Here is a 17,304-nt window from a genome sequence, read left to right on the forward strand (position 1 = left end):
TGTTCACATGGGAGTCTAGGCAGTATTGCAAATTATACAACCATCACGGCCGAAGAAAATCTGTCTGAGATCAGCTAATTCAGCCCAGACCAGGGATTGAGCAAGGGACCTTGTGCTCTGTATAATCACAGCACATTTACCCGCTAAGCCAGCAGGGCAGCTATTTTTATTTTTATATATTGAATCAACTAAAGGTTTGAGCTGCGTGGCATTCTTTGAATGAAAAGTACATTTAAATTAACGTAATTTAAACACAACATAAAAACAACCATCCTTGACCGACTGAGAGAGGCAACATTCAAAGACAACCAAACAGCAGCCAAACTTAGTGCCTGTACCCAGAGCTCATCGTGTCCTGGTCTCTCCGGTGAAGGGCTCAATGGTAGGAGCTGAGCTGGAGATTATGGGAGGGTGAGGTTGCTACATGTTGACCACCAGCACAGCAATCGACAGGACAGGGGTAGCGAGTCCACCCCACAGCGAGCCAGCGCAGCCCGTCAGGCTCTCTTTGTTCGATTCACTTCTGTCCGAGTTTTCCATGGTGCCTGACGGCCTGACTCTTGAACTGCACAGCTCGTGCAAGTTGCCTTGGAACTGCAACTTTTTAGACTCCTTCCTCAGCGACTCCCAGATGGAGGCAGCGTCCTTCGGGCAACCTTCCAGAACCGAGTCTGCACACGCGTGGAAGTCATCCCAGGACCTGGAGACAGAAACACGGGACAGAATAACTTGATCTGCTCACAAGGTGCAAGAGGTACACGCGCAAGAATAAAAACGCTCTGTAGCAGCGAATTCCTTAACTGTTTGGAAAAGTTAAGAATACACGGGCCTGTTGAAATATCACCATTGGGCAACGATGGATGTGTGAACTGGTGCGAATGGCCGGCCATTTATTGGTGCTCCAAGCAATGTCGTGTGACATCAATCTACACAACCCAACCAGGCCCAGCGATGAGCACATTACATGTTGGAACGGCACAGCATAGAGTACGAATGTAGTGCGCCATCATAGGCCGAGTAATTTAAACATTTCAGAGATCTCTCTAGTACTTGATACCCGTAGGGTTCAGGAGTTTCTGCATAATTGTAGTTATACAGCTTTACCTGTGGGTGACTGCTTCCTCTAGAAGATTACGTTGGGCAGAATCCACCACAGGGAAGACCGTACCTGGTGTATGGACAGAATAGGGAGAAACGGCTTTTTCCTGCCCTTTTTTGAAATGCTATTTTTTCTCTCTATTTTCATGATGGCAAACCCTGTGATGTTTTGCCATATGTTTAAGCATAGTGATGATGTTGTGTCAATGTTTGTGTACAGTTCCATGCTTACTGGAAAATGTCATCCTTGGGCTCTCCAAGTGCCTCGATGCAGACATTCTCTACAACCAGTATTGTATGTGAATCCTGCAGCCCACAGTTGAACGGAGGTACAGAGAGTAACATACAAAAACTGATGGACAGGGAAAGACCTACTGGTCCATCCAGCCTGCACAACACAGTTGTAAAGTCTTATGCATCACAATACATATATTCCCCACTCGGAGCCATGTAATTTGGGAGAGGCAAAAAACCAGATAAGAACCCAGGCCAATTAGGGGAAGAAAATCTGGAAAATTCCTCTCTGACCTCTTTAGTTGAGCAAAGTGAGTCAAAGGGGATTGCTCTGGCCCAGATTAACATTACCACTGCATTTGTGGAGTCCGTAAAGTTCTGCAAAGGTGAAACCTGTGAAGATTATTGACTTCTCCTAAAAACAATGGGAAACACTATAACATGGACTGATACAGTTCACGGGGTTGCCTTGACTACAAGGATGCCAGACCAGTTGTGCAGCCAATGTTCAGAGAATACTTAATTACACAACAACAACTTGCATTTATATAGTGTGTTAATGTGGTGAAATGTCGCACAGTACTTCACAGGAGCGTCATCAAGCAACATTTGACACCGAAACATAAGAAGCTATTAGCACAGGTGGTCAAAAGCTTGGTCAAAGAGGTAGGTTTTAAGGAGTATCTTAAAGGAGGAGAGAGGTAGAAAGACGGAGAGATTTAGAGAGAGAATGCCAGAGGTTAGGGCCCAGGCAACTGAAGGCACAGCCGCCAACGGGGGAGCGAAAATAATCGGGAATGTGCAAGAGGTCAGATTTGGAGGAGCACAGATATCTCGGAGAGTTGTCGGACTGAAGCAAACATTTAAAACACACTGGGTTTCTGAATGTGGTACATAAATACCCAGGGCAGCACCCCTAGCCACCCCCCGCCACCCCAGCCCCCCCAAGAGCAAAGCTGCATCCTCACTGTTGAAATTATCTTCTACTCAAACACATTCTTGCCCAGGGCCTGCTAACTGTAGAACTCTTCACCTCTACCAGTAGTCTCTAAGTCCTCAACGTAGAAACATAGGGGCACATTTTCAACTCGCCATCTGAAGCATAAAACTAACGTTGAGAGTCTGGGTGCCCATTATAGAAGCCATCCCATATTCTGTTCCCTTGAAATCAACGGAAAGGAAAGTCGAACTGTTTCTATATCGGGCGTCCAAACCACAATGCCCAGCCAGTTGTTGAGAGACGATAGGCAGAGTTCCCCCACCTTGAGTTGCACTAGATCGCTAGTGTTACACAACAGGCAGGAGCAGAACATTGAGTGATGAGCCATACTGCCATTTTAGCACCCAGTGAATCATTTTTCAGCACTTCCTTTGGACACCAACATTGCCAACTTAAATATGGCCATGACTATTCATCCAAGACAGTAATGGTGGAGCTACGCCGTGGGTCCCATTTTCTGTAGTCGCCACTTTAGCAATACTGAATTCTACTCGTACCAGCATTTTATTGGTGTTCAGCAATGCTGGGACAGAGAGGGTTTAAAATCTAACTCAAGGACTCTCCCCTACCATCAGTTTCTGCAGGGGAACGAAGGCTCCCATCATTCTGCCAGCCCAGAAGGCCACTGACAGAGTAGTCCAGCACGGTGATTTTCCACTACACCCTGATGTGGCAAGCTCCCCTCACCTACAGAAACCCCGGCAAGTGCATTGCCTAAATAATTTGCAGAACAGGAAATCCACTGGGGGGGGGGGGGGGGGCAACAGTTGGACAGACAGGCAGATGGAAAGCCCACCCTACCAACATTGCGGCAACTATCCCAGCAAAGAGGAAACCCCAGGCAGTGGTACAGTCCTCACCGATTATAATGGGTGCCCTGGTGTTAACACGATTTGCCTGCTCTAGCGGGAAGGCAGGGGGCATGGGTCCAACTTTGTCGGTCTATTGCCCAGACCTTTCATCCGACCGGACGGGAGAGTACCGAAGTGACACAGCAAGAAAGGACAGAGGGAGAAGAAGAAATACGAACTCTCGAGCAGCTGCCGGCGGATGAAGAATGGATGAGGGTTATTGAAGCAGGGAAATCAGTTAAAAGGATTCCATGACAAAGTCTGCCCAAAATAGTTAGCGCACGTTCTAAACGGCACCTTTATAATTGACGCCTAAGGTAATGGTTAGCACGATTTGTCCGAGATAGGCGCTGCCTGTGATAAGGGTGGACAGTGTAAGAGATGGGTACTGCGCTTGTTATTTTGCTTCTCTTTGAGATACTTGTCCAATCTTCCCTTCAGCAGATCGAAACTGCTCGTCCCTCCTGAATTATTAAATGAATTCAGTATGCAGATTGTTTAAAATTTATCAAGTAATCAATTTCATTTTTAAATGCTGATAGTTAGCTAGCTAAGCAGCCAGAAATGTAATTATTAAACATATTGAATGACTAATTATGAAATCAGTAAGGTAATTAATTTAACGAGTGCTTTTATTACTAAATGTACTGAGTAAACTTTGTGAATTATAAAACTTAGGCAGCAATTTAGCGAGGAACTAAATGATAAAACTGAGTTTCGGATTAGAAGATGGGAAAATGTAGTGTGTTAAAAATAAATGTATTTTGGAAGTAACTTTAAATCGAAGATTAAATAAGTAACTTATTGGGTTAGCAAGTTAATTACAAAATGGAGGGCAACAGTTCACTGGGCTTCACTGGTTGCAGACTGCGAGAAATGTTTTGTAATTTAAGAACCTGGAATGATGAAGAACAAATCCATAGCTGGGACGTGGAAATCATTAGGAGTGGGTCAGGAAGCAGGATGCAGTGGATAACACGCTCCTGTAGAACAAACTACAGAGAGTTTGCTGGACAACTGAAATGACTTGCAAAATATCAATCCAAGTGCAATTTTTTTATTGCTATTAGGAGTTTGCAAGCTGCAGATTACAACAATTTTCTTTTTTTTATTAAAACATAAAACACATTAAAATACACAAAAGGACAGCAGCTGTTACCAGCTCCCCTGTGGGCTGAACTGCCCCAGTAATTTGATTTTGAAATATTATAAGGTTATTGAGGTGACAGATATAGATAGCAAGAACATCGCGGTTGGGGGAAAGGGAAAATCGCTTTGTCTTGCTGGTTATCGGCAGATGGAATGTGTAGCTGTCAATTTGGAGCCAGCCTAAACCTCGTGGGGGGGGGGGGTGCAAAAGATCTGAGAGAACATTAATAATGCGAACCAGTTTGGGATGCACAAGGAAGGACTTCCGCTGAGTCACTGTGGTTGGTGCAGGAACAGCAGTGGTCTGGCTGTGGGTTATCACTGTCGGATCTCCCTGCTCTTTAATTCCAGGGCATGAGACACTGAGGCGCAATGATGAGATAAAACAGCGGTATTCACCTACACAAAAAAAACGGCAAAGACCTGACTATCGATCAAGAGTCGGCCTCTTCCGAGATGGCCGTAAAAACACTTAAAACATCGTAAGTGCGCCAGCTTTCTGGCAGGCCTGAATTTCGGCCCCAAGGCTGATTGCTGACTGGAACTCAGCATTTCTATAGCGCCTTTCATCACCTCAGGATGCCCTAAAGCACTTTACAGCCAATGAAGTACGTTTGAAATGTAGTTACTGTTGTAATGTCGGAAACGCAGCAACTAATTTGTGCACAGCAAGGACCAGCACATGGCAATGAAAAAAATGACCAAATAATCTTTATTAGTGATGTTGGTTGAGGGATAAATATTGGCCAGGACACAGTGGAGAACTTCGAAATAGTGTCATAGGATCTTTTACATCAACAACAACTTGCATTTATAAAGCACCTTTAACATAGTAAAACATCCCAGGACACAATTATCCAGCAAAATTTGGGAAACTAGGATGTTTTCACCCCAGGATGAAGGGGGCGGTAAATGAGGCGTTAATGGACTCAGCTGGATGCTGCAGGGGCGCTATTCACAGCAACTTACCCAATTTTAGCTGAGTTCCAGTCAGCAATCAGCCTTCAAGCCTTGAGGCCGAAATTCAGGCCCGCCAGACAGCTAGCGCACTTACGATTTTTCAAGTGTTTTTACGGCCATCTCGGAAGAGGCCGACTCTTGATCGATAGTCAGGTCTTTGCCTTTTTATTTTCGAGCAGACTGGAAGTCGGTAATAATGGGGACGGAGGTGCGGCAGTAAGTGCTGGTGAGGGGCGGAAGTTGGGGTGGGACCGAGTCTCCGCTGCTGTCACTCAGCGGCACAGCGGCGGTGATGTCAGTGCGCGTGTGCGCCACCATGGCTCTCCCCTCATTTAGGTTCGGCCACTGGGTCACCAGGGAGGGTTTCAGCCGGGCCAGCAGCCTGGCATCCAAGAGGGGTTGCCCGGCTGCCTATTGGAGGCCCGGCCGAACCTGGGGCCATAATCGTCCGGCTGATCGGGAAGTCGGCCAGCAAAACAAAAACATGGAGGCCGCGGCAGTGCGCCCTCCCCTTGAAGGGCGGCTCCGATGCCATGGCTCACACACACAAAACAAGGTGCACCGACAGAAAAAGCTGTCGGGTGCTCAGCGCAGTGAATCAAAGGTTTATTTGAGGTAAATTTTGCACAGATTGGGATGGAGGTGCGGGAAATCGGCGGTGCGCACTTTGATGATGCGTTTGGGACAGTGGGGTGGAAGTGAGGAGCGCCCGAAAAATTCCCAAGGTGATTTTGGATCGTGGAGGCCAATCGACTGCAACGCAGTGACCACTTGATTCCGCCGCAAGACAGCGGTAACAGGCCTTATCCGGACCCTGAATTTAGGCCCCCTTGACTCCAGCTTCATTTGGCTCTTAAAGGGGAGGTAATTTAAACCTACTGCTGCTCATTTTCAGCATTGCTGAACTTCAGTCACCCATCTTGAGCTGAGGAAACGTGAAAAAGCTGCTAGAAATCCCCGTTCAAAGGAGAGGGTTACAAAATTCAACAATGTGGCACTGGAGGCACGGTGGGGGCACTTGAGACCAGGAGGGAGTCTCTGTTTCCCGCATCGGGAAGGAGGCCATCACCGCAGGTTTTCCATACCATGTGGAAAGAGGTGGCCCGGGAGGTATCGTCCATCACTGTGGTGCAGAGAAGCCTCACCCAGTGCCGTAAGAAATTCAACGACCATAGTCAGGTGGTGAAGGTGAGTTCAAGCTTCCACACCTCCTCCATACCAGCCTCTCAACCTCTGCAAACCACCACTTCCCCACCACCCAGCATCTGCAGATACTCACACTCACATCCTCATCTCACACCTTGCCTACATTCACTGCTATTCAACGATGGCAGGCATATCTTAAGCTGGACTCTTACTCACACGAGTTCCTTTCTTTTGCAGGCCAAGATGGCACATAACAAACGGGAGCAGCAGAGAACTGGAGGAGGGGAACCTGAACTGCGGCCCCTCTCTGACCTTGAGGAGTGAGTGCTGGGGCTCATTGGCCCATTGGCCTGCAGGTGGAGGGCGCCGTGGCCAGTGGAGACGTTGATCCTGCTGTGGGCAACAATGGTATCTTTATCACCTCTCCTTTTCTCATACCACTTCCGCCTCCAAACCAAAAGGCTTTATCACTTTCCAGCTCCTGATTCTATCTGCATTCCTTGCTCTATTCCTGCCCCACTGCCCTCACCTTAATGCAAGTCTTGTGCTATTTTTGCTTTCAGACATCCAGGCAGCAGCTATCCATTCTGCACCTGAGCACCTCCCCCCCCCCACCCCCAGCCCCCAATAACATTCTGGCGGGAGAGGAAGAGGAGGAAGAGCAGGAGAAGGAGGAGCAGAGCACTGCGTCATTGTCTTTCTCAACCGCAGGCACCAGCTCAGATACTGGCACTACTCGTTCCTTATAGGTTAGGCTAGCAGAGGGGTCTGCATTACGTGATGCACCGGAGCCTAATGGGCTGCAGCAAGGCCAAGGGGAAAGGGAACCTCGGGAACCATTTCCCCGGAGGGCGAGTCCTGCTCCACAGGACTCAGATGAGGAACTCGATGGGGAGGCATTCACACAAAGGGTAATGGTCATGCACTCTGACATCATAGGTGCAATGGCAAGGGTGCCCGAGAGAATCTCGGCAGTTATTCGGAGTATGGAGGAGTCCGCCTCCAGCATTGCAGATGGCTCTGCGACACCATGAAGCCCATCATTGCCAGTCTGCAGAGGTCCCAAAGAGAACGTGCGGATCCAGACCTCATGACATGTGTCATGGGCAACGTGGCAGCTTCCATTGCAACACAGGCGGAAGTAACTCAACGTCTTAGTGCTGTAATGCAGACAATGGTTGGCAGCATTGAAGCTCAGACTGCTCTCCTGCAATCTCAGGTTGACGCCACGCAACGTCTTGTGTTGTCGTAGAAACATAGAAAATAGGTGCAGGAGCAGGTCATTCGGCTCTTCAAGCCTGCACCACTATTCAATATGATCATAGCTGATCATGCAACTTCAGTACCCCACTCCTGCCTTCTCTCCATACCCCCTGATCTCTTTAGCATTAAGGGCCACATCTAACTCCCTTTTGAATATATTCAACGAACTGGCCTCAACAACTTTCTGTGGTAGAGAATTCCATAGGTTTACAATTCTCTGGGTGAAAAAGTTTCTCCTCATATCAGTCCTATATAGTTTACTCCTAATCCTTAGACTGTGACCCCTGGTTCTGGACTTCCCCAACACCGGGAACATTTTTCCTGCATCTAACTTGTCCAATCCTGTCAGAATTTTATATGCTTCTATGAGATCCCCTCTCATTCTTCTAAATTCCAGTGAATGCAAGCCTAGTTGATCCAGTCTTTCTTCATATGTCAGTCCTGCCATCCCGGGAATCAGTCTGGTGAACCTTCGCTGCACTCCCTCAATAGCAAGAATGTCTTTCCTCAGATTAGAAGACCAAAACTGCACACATTACTCAAGGTGTGGCCTCACCAAAGTCCTGTACAATTGCAGCAAGACCTCCCTGCTCCTATACTCAAATCCTCTCGCTAGGAAGGCCAACATGCCATTTGCTTTCTTTACTGCCTAGCTACTTTCAATGACTGATGTACCATGACACCCAGGTTTCGTTGCACCTGCCCTTTTACTAATCTGTCACCATTCAGATAATAATCTGCCTTCCTATTTTTGCCACCAAAGTGGATAACCTCACACTTATCCACATTATACTGCATCGGCCATGCATTTGCCCATTCACTAACCTGTCCAAGTCACCCTGCAGCCTCTTAGCATCCTCCTCACAGCTCACACTGCCACCCAGCTTAGTGTCATCTGCAAACTTGGAGATATTACATTCAATTCCTTTGTCTAAATCATTAATATATATTGTAATTAGCTGGGGTCCCAGCACTGAACCTTGCGGTACCCCACTAGTCACTGCCTGCCATTCTGAAAAGGACCTGTTTATTCCCACTCTTTGCTTCCTGTCTGCCAACCAGTTCTCTATCCACATCAATACATTACCCTCAATCCCATGTGCCTTAATTTTGCACATTAATCTCTTGTGTGGGACCTTGTCAAAAGCCTTTTGAAAGTCCAAATACACCACATCCACTGGTTCTCCCTTATCCACTCTACTAGTTACATCCTCAACAAATCCTAGAAGACTCGTCAAGCATAATTTCCCTTTCATAAATCCATGCTGACTTGGACCGATCCTGTCACTGCTATTACATCTTTAATAACTGATTCCAGTATTTTGCCCACTACCGATATCAGGCTAACCGGTCTATTTTCTCTCTCACACATTTTTTTTAAAGTGGGGTTACATTAGCTACCCTCCAATCCATAGGAACTGATCCAGAATCCATGGAATGTTGGAAAATGACCACCAAAGCATCTACTATTTCTAGGGCCACTTCCTTAAATACTCTGGCATGCAGACTATCAGGCCCTGGGGATTTATCGACCTTCAATCCCATCAATTTTCTTAACACCATTTCCTGACTAATAAGGATTTCCCTCAGTTCCTCCTTCTTGCTAGACCCTCGGTTCCCTAGTATTTTTGGGCAGTCAGCGAGTGCTGGCATCGAGTCTCAGACTGCTCTCACACAGTCTCAGCTGGATGCTACGCGAGCGCTGACTGCTGCCATCATCGCTGGGTCCACCACAGTCCACCGGGGATCTCAGTGTCACAGCAGCTCACACAGTGCCCAGGAGATTGGTGGGGATGCTGAGCTGTTGCCACGGGGGAGTGGCTCTGAGTCAGTGGAACAGGAACCTGCTGTCCTCCCTCAGGATGATAGCATTCCTGAGCCCACCACTGCCACTCCAACATTGCACTTGTCGCTGGCAGTCACCCAGCCAGCCCAGACTGCCGCCGCCCAGCCCAAGGTGGTGCAGCCTACAGCCATGTCTTCCAGACCCAGAGCTGGTCGAGGGCGTCCTGCAAGGCCATCTGTAGTCTCTGGCCCTGACACACAGCAGCCTTCCACCAGCCGTGCTGCAGTCAAAGAGAACACGCTGCAGAGGAGCACTAGATTAGTTAAAGCAAAAAGAGGGATATAAGGACATGCAAAAGGGTGATTAGTAAATACATTGGGACCGAAATTGCCCTTTTTAAAAGAGCCGTTACCGCCTCGGCGGAAAGGAGTGACCGCTCAGTCGGGGCGGAGTGGCCGACAATCAGGACATTGCCCTCGTCCCTTTTTCTGGCGGAGAAGGTTACTGCTCCACCCATGTTCCCGCCCCATCGGCACGTGCCGGCCCCTTTCCGCCCCGCGATGGAAATGACCCCACGGGAGCGGAGCGGCCACTGGTCGGCCCCCAACAGCTTTTCCCAGCGGGAAGCTGCCAGTGGATGGTCGGCTTTAAAGGGGAGGGCAGTAGTCGACCTGACAATGGCAGCCACGGGTTTGACCAGGCCACAAACAGGCAACCGGGCAACTCCTCTTGGGTGCCAGACCGCTGGCCCGGCCGAGGCCCTCTCTGGTGGCCCAGTGGGTGCCACTAAAATGGCTGCAGAGCTTGCAGCAGCCCTCCCTTTTAACTGAAGGGGAGCGATATTGCTACGCGTCGTGCTGACGTGCACAGCGTGGCGCTGATGACACCGCTCACCTTGCATCCCGCTCCAGACCCACTTCCGCCCAAAATACTGCCCCGACGAAATCGCTCAAAAAAAAGGGCAAAATCGCACTAATCACCGCCCCATCGATGGAGGCGGTAAATCAACAATTATATCGGGAAGTGTGCTCGTTTGGGGCGGAGGGCAATTTTGGCTCATTATGTAAGCATTTGTTGTTGATTCTTTGCTGTTGTCTTTGATTTCATTTTGGGACATTGGAATGGAAAGGAAAGGAAAATCTATGTGATCATGGGGTCATCCAGAGGAATCGGGAAATGGGATGGAATTCACTGGAATCGACGGTCGCGGACCTCCCTTGCAGAGGGAGGCCCTCTGGGGAGGGATTCAGTCACCAGTTGGACAGTCACTGGGGAGAGGGTTCAGTCACTAGTTAGAGAGTCACTGGGGAGAGGGTTCAGTCACTAGTTGGACAGTAACTGGGGAGAGGGTTCAGTCACTAGTTGGAGAGTCACTGGGGAGAGGGTTCAGTCACTAGTTGGAGAGTCACTGGGGAGAGGGTTCAGTCACTAGTTGGACAGTAACTGGCTAGAGGGTTCAGTCACTAGTTGGAGAGTCACTGGGGAGAGGGTTCAATCACTAGTTGGAGAGTCACTGGGGAGAGGGTTCAGTCACTGGGGAAAGGGTTCAGTCACTAGTTGGACAGTCACTGGGGAGAGGATTCAGTCACTAGTTGGACAGTCACTGGGGAGAGGATTCAGTCACTAGTTGGACAGTCACTGGGGAGAGGGTTCAGTCACTAGTTGGACAGTCATTGGGGAGAGGGTTCAGTCACTAGTTGGACAGTCACTGGGAAGAGGGTTCAGTCACCAGTTGGACAGTCACTGGGGAGAGGGTTCAGTCACTAGTTAGAGAGTCACTGGGGAGAGGGTTCAGTCACTAGTTGGACAGTAACTGGGGAGAGGGTTCAGTCACTAGTTGGAGAGTCACTGGGGAGAGGGTTCAGTCACTAGTTGGAGAGTCACTGGGGAGAGGGTTCAGTCACTAGTTGGACAGTAACTGGCTAGAGGGTTCAGTCACTAGTTGGAGAGTCACTGGGGAGAGGGTTCAATCACTAGTTGGAGAGTCACTGGGGAGAGGGTTCAGTCACTGGGGAAAGGGTTCAGTCACTAGTTGGACAGTCACTGGGGAGAGGATTCAGTCACTAGTTGGACAGTCACTGGGGAGAGGGTTCAGTCACTAGTTGGACAGTCATTGGGGAGAGGGTTCAGTCACTAGTTGGACAGTCACTGGGAAGAGGGTTCAGTCACTAGTTAGACAGTCACTGGGGAGAGGGTTCAGTCACCAGTATGGGAGGCTCGGGGAGGGGGTTCAGTCACCAGTAAAGGAGGCTCGGGGGGGTTTCAGTCACTAGTAGTGGAGGCTCTGTGGGGGGGGGGGGGTTCAGTCACTAGTAGTGGAGGCACTGCATGGGGTGGGGGTGAGGTTGCCTATTCCGGTCCTGCATGGTAAATGTGCCAGTAACAGAGAGGATTTGTTGTTCTGCTGCCAGTTCAAACAAGCCAGCATTCGTATTCCATTTCTTGTTTAGATTAGTTCAATTTATTGATTGTTTCATCTGCAGCTGACAACCTCAAGCTGAATTTCTGCACTTTCTGATCTTGTAAAGGCAGCTCAGTCGCAGCAAAGGTCAGTTTAGGGTCACAGATTTTGCCCAAGATGTTTACCTTACAATAGGTATCTCCCACTTTCTGTACTCTGGTTGCATAAAAAAGGAGAAAAAGCAAATGCAATATTTAGCCTTATTATGCAAACCAGTGCAAGAGCTGACATTGGAATCACATTGACAGTGGCTGGTGTTACTTACAAGTGGCTCCAGTCACAAAAGCTTTTAGAACAGCAGTCAGCCTGCTCCACAGCAGTAACCTGTCTCCCTGTTAAGTTTTTGGGGTCTTTCCAAATCATTTTATCCTGGAATATTTTGGCCCTCATGTTTTAAACCACTCTCACTGACAGGTCCCAATTCCACAAGCCTTCGTGAGTATCTATCTTTACCTAGATCCCCAGGAAAGGTTTTGGTAATACAAAAAGCAAGGTTTTGGTAACATACCTGAGTTAGCCTGCATCAAACCCTGTTTAGCAATAGTTATCAGGTACTGGACTATTTTATGCCACAATAAGATTCTTATTCAGTCTTTGAAAGCAAATGGAGACTCACAATAAACCTTGCTTAAAGAATAAAATGTGAAGCAAATTTATTAAAGAACAAACAGGCGAATAATCTAACAGTGATGAAGACTTACATTTACTGTAAGACTTATATCTAAGCTCCTCCAAATGTAAAACCATAAATAGATCACAATTCTAAGAACTTTAATCCCCTGCACTTGACTTAAGATCCACACTGGATTTCTCTAGTCCACTGTAATTCTTAACTATGGTAAGTTCCTTCAGCTGAAATCTCTCAAGGAAATTGCCAAATCTAAGAGAATTGTTTAACTCTCTGTGTTTCCCACTAACTGCCAAATGCTCTTAGTTCTCCTGCGTTTTTAAACCATGAACTGAATGGGCTGTAGACTTCTGGTGATTTCAACATCAGGCCTCTGAGATTTAACAAAGACGTGTGCCGTCGTACTGAACCATACTGACCAGAATGCACCAGGTTCAATCCCTGGTTTTGGTTGAGTTAGCTTATCTCAGCCGCGGCACCTTAGTGCCTCCGGGCTCGGCAAAATTCAGTGGGTATAGCCACAACTGTGACGCATCTCTGCCTATAGTGCTATGCAGACGTGCTGGTACTTGCACACATTCCATTTAGTGTGGGTCATGCACAGTAGAAAACATAACTCCACAACTCAACTGAATGTAAATCATTAACATTTTATGTATATTGTTATTTAAGGTTGATGCAGTGACTTGAGTATAATCTAAATCCAGCCTAAAAAGGTGATGTCTGGTGATATTTCTGCATTCTGAAAATGATGGATTAGTTAAAAATCGAATAGAAAGATTAATTCAGCGACAAGATTACACAGCAATTATATTTATTGTATATGTACAAACTGCTGCCGTGCAGCACTAATTATCTCCTACCATAACAGTGCAGCCCCTCAAAATTACCATCTCTGTTACTCAGCTCACATATACCATGTTATTGATGACTCCCCGATTATTAACAAACCCATTTAAACAGCCGTTCTATAACTTACCGCTCTCTTTGTGCATGATTCCCAAATTCACGGCTTTAACTGTGGGTCCTTACTGTGGGTCCTAAACAATCAAAGTGGCTTTTCATCACATTAATGTGCTGTCAAATGTCAAACTATCATCTTAAAACGTTGCATTTAAATGTTATCAAATTAAAATGTCATATTAACTTAATATTTTTATAAATCTGTGTTAATGTGCCGCCCAGCCGCTGTTCTCGGTGCGAGGCCCAGGCCTCCTGTGACTGCGGCCACTAGAGCCGCGCTCCAAGGCGGCTGGACGGTTGCTCGGCCAACAGTCGAAGCCTGGGTTGCGGGTACCGATCCGGGGGGCTCGCAGTCCCGCTTCTCCAGCGGTCCCTTTGCTGGTCAGGCTGCTCCAGGCCGGTTACAAAGGTGCGAAGTCCCGGCGGCGCCCGTTCGTATCTCACAATTGGATCTGGGGTCCCACTTCCCTCGGGTGGCCGCCCCGCTTGCCAATGTCGGACAGTCCCGCTCCCCTGCTGGGGGCACGGTCCAATTTGGCAGCAGCCGCAGCGCCAAAGCAAACAGGCCACTAAGTGACCCGACGCCATTTTCAGGCCATTACCGCCCCAGTACGCCAGGCGGAGGTCCCGTTGTGTCTGGGGCCTGTCCACACTCTTATCAAAGTGTTTACACCCGCGATAGATGCGTCTAAAAAAAAAATCAGTCCGTATTGACAAGACGCAGACAAATATTGCCAAAACGGCAACACAATGTTTGTGTACTAACATGCAGCAGTTTGGGTTACATTGCCTGGAGGTGAGAGATGAGGTTAAAGGGTGATCTCACTGAAGGGGATTGACACATCAGATAGAGAACACTTCTTCCCTCCAATAAGAGAATTCAGAACAAGAAGACATCATCTCAAAATTAGAACCAAGCCAATTAAAAGTGAGTCCAGGAAAAATGTCTTTTGTGAGAATGTAAAATACATTGCCCCTGAACAGAATCAATTTAATTAAAAGAGATAGATACTTCAGAAGTAAAAATAAGTGATATGGAGAAAGGCCAGGGATTTGGGATTAAAAAGACACCTCATGGTCCAAGGGCTGAATGGCCTGGTCCTATTCTTTTGTTCCTACAACCCATGAGAGGGGCGCCAAGTGGAAATCAAATGCTGTTCCACTGGGAGACAGGGAAACTAAGTTAAGAACTACTTTTTTTTTTAAAGTTATACAAATTTTACACCACCATGATGGGTACAGGGTTCATGCTATATTACCAATTGCACAATGCTTTCAGGGACGTATGAGCACAGTTGTGGACATCTGGGTGATATTATCTACTGACTAAGCGGAGACCAATCCTTGGCAGCGAATTACTGCCACTATCTCACTGCTCATTGGAACTTTCTTCTAAAACAACACTGCCTTACTACTTCTCTCTCCACCTGCAAAACTTCCCAACAGCCTGCAGTACTATTTTTACTTGCCTCCTGGATGCAGAACGGGCGTTGTCGACTGGCCGCCCATTACAACTTCCATTGATTTCAATGGAAAATAAAATTGGTTGGTTTCTATAACAAGTCGATCTGTTGAAAATCTACCCCACAACCCCTCACTGCCACACTTCCCCCCCATCAATCTCCTCCTCCTGTCCCTCTTGGAATGCTCTCTTTGTGTTCTTTGACATGAGGATTTCTATATAAATAAGTTGCTGCTGGGTCAGGGAACAGCCTGAGATGGTTTACTCTCACTTTTCCCCCAAGACCCTGTAGAAAAGCGATCCCTATGGGGAAATGGATCTTCATCCTGCCATTAAATGGATAAACTAACATCCTTAAAAACACATGGAGAAAACAGCTCCTTGTCGTAAATAAATACTAGCTCACCGGCACACAGTGTCCAGTTCTTTCACTTCTTCGTTTTCCCCTTCAATACTTTTGGCCAGACTGTCTCCCAGCTTCAGCAAACATTCAGCAAATCCTTTGTATATGTGATTACATTTCCTGTCAGTAGCGCCAGTTTCACTGAAGAGAAGAACTGGAAATTAAAGTGAAGATTATTACATATACCAGAATGAGCCTTCAATAAAACCAGTACCTTAAGTACACACAGGCCTTGTTTGCATCTGGCACCATTAGTTTTGTCATTTTTAATTATTTTCCTCAAAGTTTTAAAAAACTTTAAATCTAATTTTCTCTCCCATTCACCCTAACCAGTTGAGCAACTCTCCTGAGATAGGGGGTGACGAGGATTGGGGAGCTGTAAAAAGTCTAGCCTATGATGTTTCCATAGGCCACTGATGTCCTTCCCTGGGACAGGTACCATTTGGACTGTTATAAGATAATTTTGGTTCCAATTCAAATTTGCATTGGCTCCAAAGTACAATTCTTTATGGTGAGACTGTAGAAGCAGGGTGCGTGTAATAGTCACTATTATAACACCAGCCAACTTTGCAGCCATTTACCTAATGTTATCACATATGTAGATACAATGTAAACACATTATTTTAATTCAAGCGATGGAAAAGCAATGAGAATAGGTGGCAGAGAAGAATGGGCTGGGGGGATAAACTGACCTGTATTGGGACATTTGGGCTTTAAGGGCTATGTCCATTTATATTAACATGCATCTTCTTGCAGTTGAGTGAGCTAATCCTGGAGGTGGCTCTGGTCTACATTTCTGAGAGATTAGCAGAAGCAAATTGCTTTCATTTTCTTTTTGCTGATCTTGCCACAAAGCTAACTTCCATTTATTCTTACAATTAGTGAACAGAGCACCGGTCGAATACGAGTCATGAACCTTTCGGTGCACATTCAAATCAACAGCCAGCTCTTTACATCCTTGTGATTCAAGCAAGCGCTGAGGAATAGTACGGCTCGGTATGGTAATTAACATTTCCTGATCTGTTCATCCTAATGAAGAATACATTGGAGCCAAGCAATTGCCTTCAGAATGGCTGAATATTTGTTTTTGGAACTTAAACTGCTGAGATAGTCTTGGTTCCTTTTGCTTACCAAAGGGGAATCTACAATGCTAAACGGGATGAGTCTGGAAATACATTTTAGCAAATAGTGTTTAGAGTGTGATTACTGAGCAGATGAGGCAGCTGGGAACAGAAAATAAAGCGGTCTAAGTTTTCAGTTGATACCGTATTGGGTGGCAGTCAAATAATAAAAAAGAAAGACGTGTATTTATATAACAGCTTTCATGACCTCAGAATTTCCCATGGCACTTTACAGCCAACGAAGTACTTTAGAAGTGTAGTCACTGTTGTAATGTGGGAAACGCGGCAGCCAATTTGAACAGCAAGCTCCCACAAATAGCAATTAGATAATAACCAGATTATCTGTTTTAGTGATGTTGGTTGAGGGTTAAATATTGGCCAGAACACCGGGGAGAACTTCCCTGTTCGAATTTTGCCATGGGATCTTTTACATCCACCTCGGCACAACAAACACAGGAAAGCGGGCTGATGAATGGGCAATGGAATTTAGAATGGACAAATTAAAAGGTACTGAGACCAGGGAAGCAAAATAAACAGTGGAAATTTAAATTAAATGTCTCTAGGCAAAAGAGCAGAGAGATGTAGGGGTATAGGTAGCTAGCTTAGTAAAACCAACAGTGCAGTGCGTGGCAGCAGTAGGGAACGTTAATTGGTTCATGAAATATATAGCTAGAGGGATAAAGCACAAATCCCAGGAGGTGACAGTAAGCCTGTACAAGGCACAGATATGGCCGCACCTGCAATACAGGGTACAGTTTTGCTCACGATTCTGCGGCAAG

General features: G+C 46.8%; 1 protein-coding gene across 1 annotated transcript; it reads right to left on the reverse strand.

Annotated features, from left to right (window-relative positions):
* Nucleotides 1-420: 420 nt before the first annotated feature.
* LOC139278181 (neuritin-like protein) lies at nt 421-16,416 on the reverse strand. The gene is made up of 3 exons (XM_070896833.1): nt 16,281-16,416; nt 15,408-15,558; nt 421-700 (listed from the first exon to the last, which is right to left on the reverse strand). The coding sequence occupies exons 1-3, from the start codon at nt 16,414-16,416 to the stop codon at nt 421-423; spliced, it is 567 nt and encodes a 188-aa protein (XP_070752934.1).
* Between the last annotated feature and the right edge of the window lie 888 nt (nt 16,417-17,304).

Source organism: Pristiophorus japonicus, chromosome 13 (assembly GCF_044704955.1).
Source record: "Pristiophorus japonicus isolate sPriJap1 chromosome 13, sPriJap1.hap1, whole genome shotgun sequence".
NCBI classification, from domain to species: domain Eukaryota; kingdom Metazoa; phylum Chordata; class Chondrichthyes; family Pristiophoridae; genus Pristiophorus; species Pristiophorus japonicus.

Excerpts from the sequence above, each read along its gene's own strand:
- LOC139278181 (XM_070896833.1), bottom strand. The coding sequence starts at position 16,416 with ATGTTAATTACCATACCGAGCCGTACTATTCCTCAGCGCTTGCTTGAA. Across the intron at positions 15,559-16,280 it reads CGGTGCTCTGTTCACTAATT|TTCTTCTCTTCAGTGAAACT; the intron begins GTAAGAATAAAT and ends TTTAATTTCCAG. Across the intron at positions 701-15,407 it reads GAACTGGACACTGTGTGCCG|GTCCTGGGATGACTTCCACG; the intron begins GTGAGCTAGTAT and ends TTCTGTCTCCAG.